This window comes from Perkinsus marinus (genome assembly GCF_000006405.1).
Source record: "Perkinsus marinus ATCC 50983 genomic scaffold scf_1104296975036, whole genome shotgun sequence".
NCBI classification, from domain to species: Eukaryota; Perkinsozoa; order Perkinsida; family Perkinsidae; genus Perkinsus; species Perkinsus marinus.
The window spans coordinates 1-1455 of record NW_003200900.1 but is presented as its reverse complement, the minus strand read 5'-3'; the positions used below and the strand labels follow the sequence as shown (position 1 = coordinate 1455).

General features: G+C 47.5%; 1 protein-coding gene across 1 annotated transcript; it reads right to left on the bottom strand.

Moving 5' to 3' along the window:
- Window positions 1-211: 211 nt before the first annotated feature.
- On the bottom strand, window positions 212-1105 carry Pmar_PMAR018129 (Elicitor-responsive protein, putative; the record flags this gene model as incomplete). The annotated part of the gene is made up of 6 exons (XM_002765715.1): window positions 212-292; window positions 337-415; window positions 614-681; window positions 760-879; window positions 927-972; window positions 1020-1105. Coding segments are annotated over 6 exons (480 nt in total), but the record flags the coding sequence as incomplete, so codon positions are not given.
- Window positions 1106-1455: the final 350 nt, after the last annotated feature.

Below are 1455 nucleotides of genomic sequence, written 5' to 3'. Positions count from 1 at the left end.
ATATATCATCTGATTCATACCACACCATTATCAACGCTTAGCGACCACTTATATAAGCCTTAATAATAGTACACACATGCACACAGATTAATCTCGACCACTCACCCCATATCCTCCTCCATACGGTGCTGGTGGGGCTCCAGGAGCGATCATAGTACCCGGAACCTATGACCAGCACATCAGAAGCTCACAACAACACACCGTGTCTTACCGGCTGCTGTTGCATCATCATGGGTGGAGGCGGAGGAGCGGTACCCATAACCGTCGCTGTCACTACTGGAGGAGCACCACCCTAAGATGAACGATTATACGCGAACCGGTTTGGTCGGTAGTTACCATCATCGGTGGCGATACTTCAGGCAGCATAGTAATCGATACTGTAAGTGATCCTGCTGGTTTACTCTTACTGCGGTACCTGTGGTGGAACTGCTGACCCGAAAGTTGGAGAGGGAGCGGTAGGCTACACCCGTGACCAGTGTTGCAATATATGTTCGTTTCACTCGGTTCACCCTGAGATTTTCCTATACAGATTCTCGTACAGAAACCAACAAAAATTCCCTCCGAATTTCCACAATTGTCGCCAACACATGTTACCACACTTCCCCCGACTTACAATGCGAGGTCCCCAGACCATCGACCACTTGAAGCGACGGCCGCCATACTCACCGTAGCCGAGCCTACCTGCAGCCAAGACCGAAGTACATTCCACATGGTCCTCTCTAGAACGTGCCAGTCGCTGAATGCCACCATCCCCCTCACAAAATCATCATCCTTAATGCTTTCCTTATCCATCACTTTAAAGGCCATCTCCGGCTCCATACTGTACTGCAGTATGGCCGTCTCGTTCCAAGTAGGGTTCGATCCTACGTCCTTCTGAACCTACATCACTTCATCATCCTCCCAACAGGGAGTAGTAGTAGCAGCACCCTGGTCTTAAATTTCTTCCCTGGGCCGAGCATTACTACACAGTACCTACTATACCAAGTGAGGACGATGACCAACTACGATCGACTCCTCACGGGTCCATCTTCCCAAAGACTTCCGTATCGTGAAGATTACGGGCGTGACGCACCTCGACCCTCACGGCGTTGTATTGGTACGACATGAAAAACTACGAACAGAGCTGAATTGCAACAATCCTGGGAAAATTTTTGAAGTATATACTTGCTTTCATCAGCTGAGCTCACACGTTTCCTCACCAAAAGTTACATATAGTGGAACTTCTGCTGTATAAAAACCGACAAGAACTCCCTCAGAATATCCGTATTGTCATCAGAACACGTAGTTGACCATGTGCATATTCTTCCTAAGTAAACTGAAATTCATACTAACGCTAGCACACAATGTAAGCAGTTCGAACAACACAAGGCAAGTGTGAGTTTCACATGGACAATAACATCAGTGTGTTATCAAGTGACTTCACTTATAGGATCAGTAACGAGGATATACTCCTCC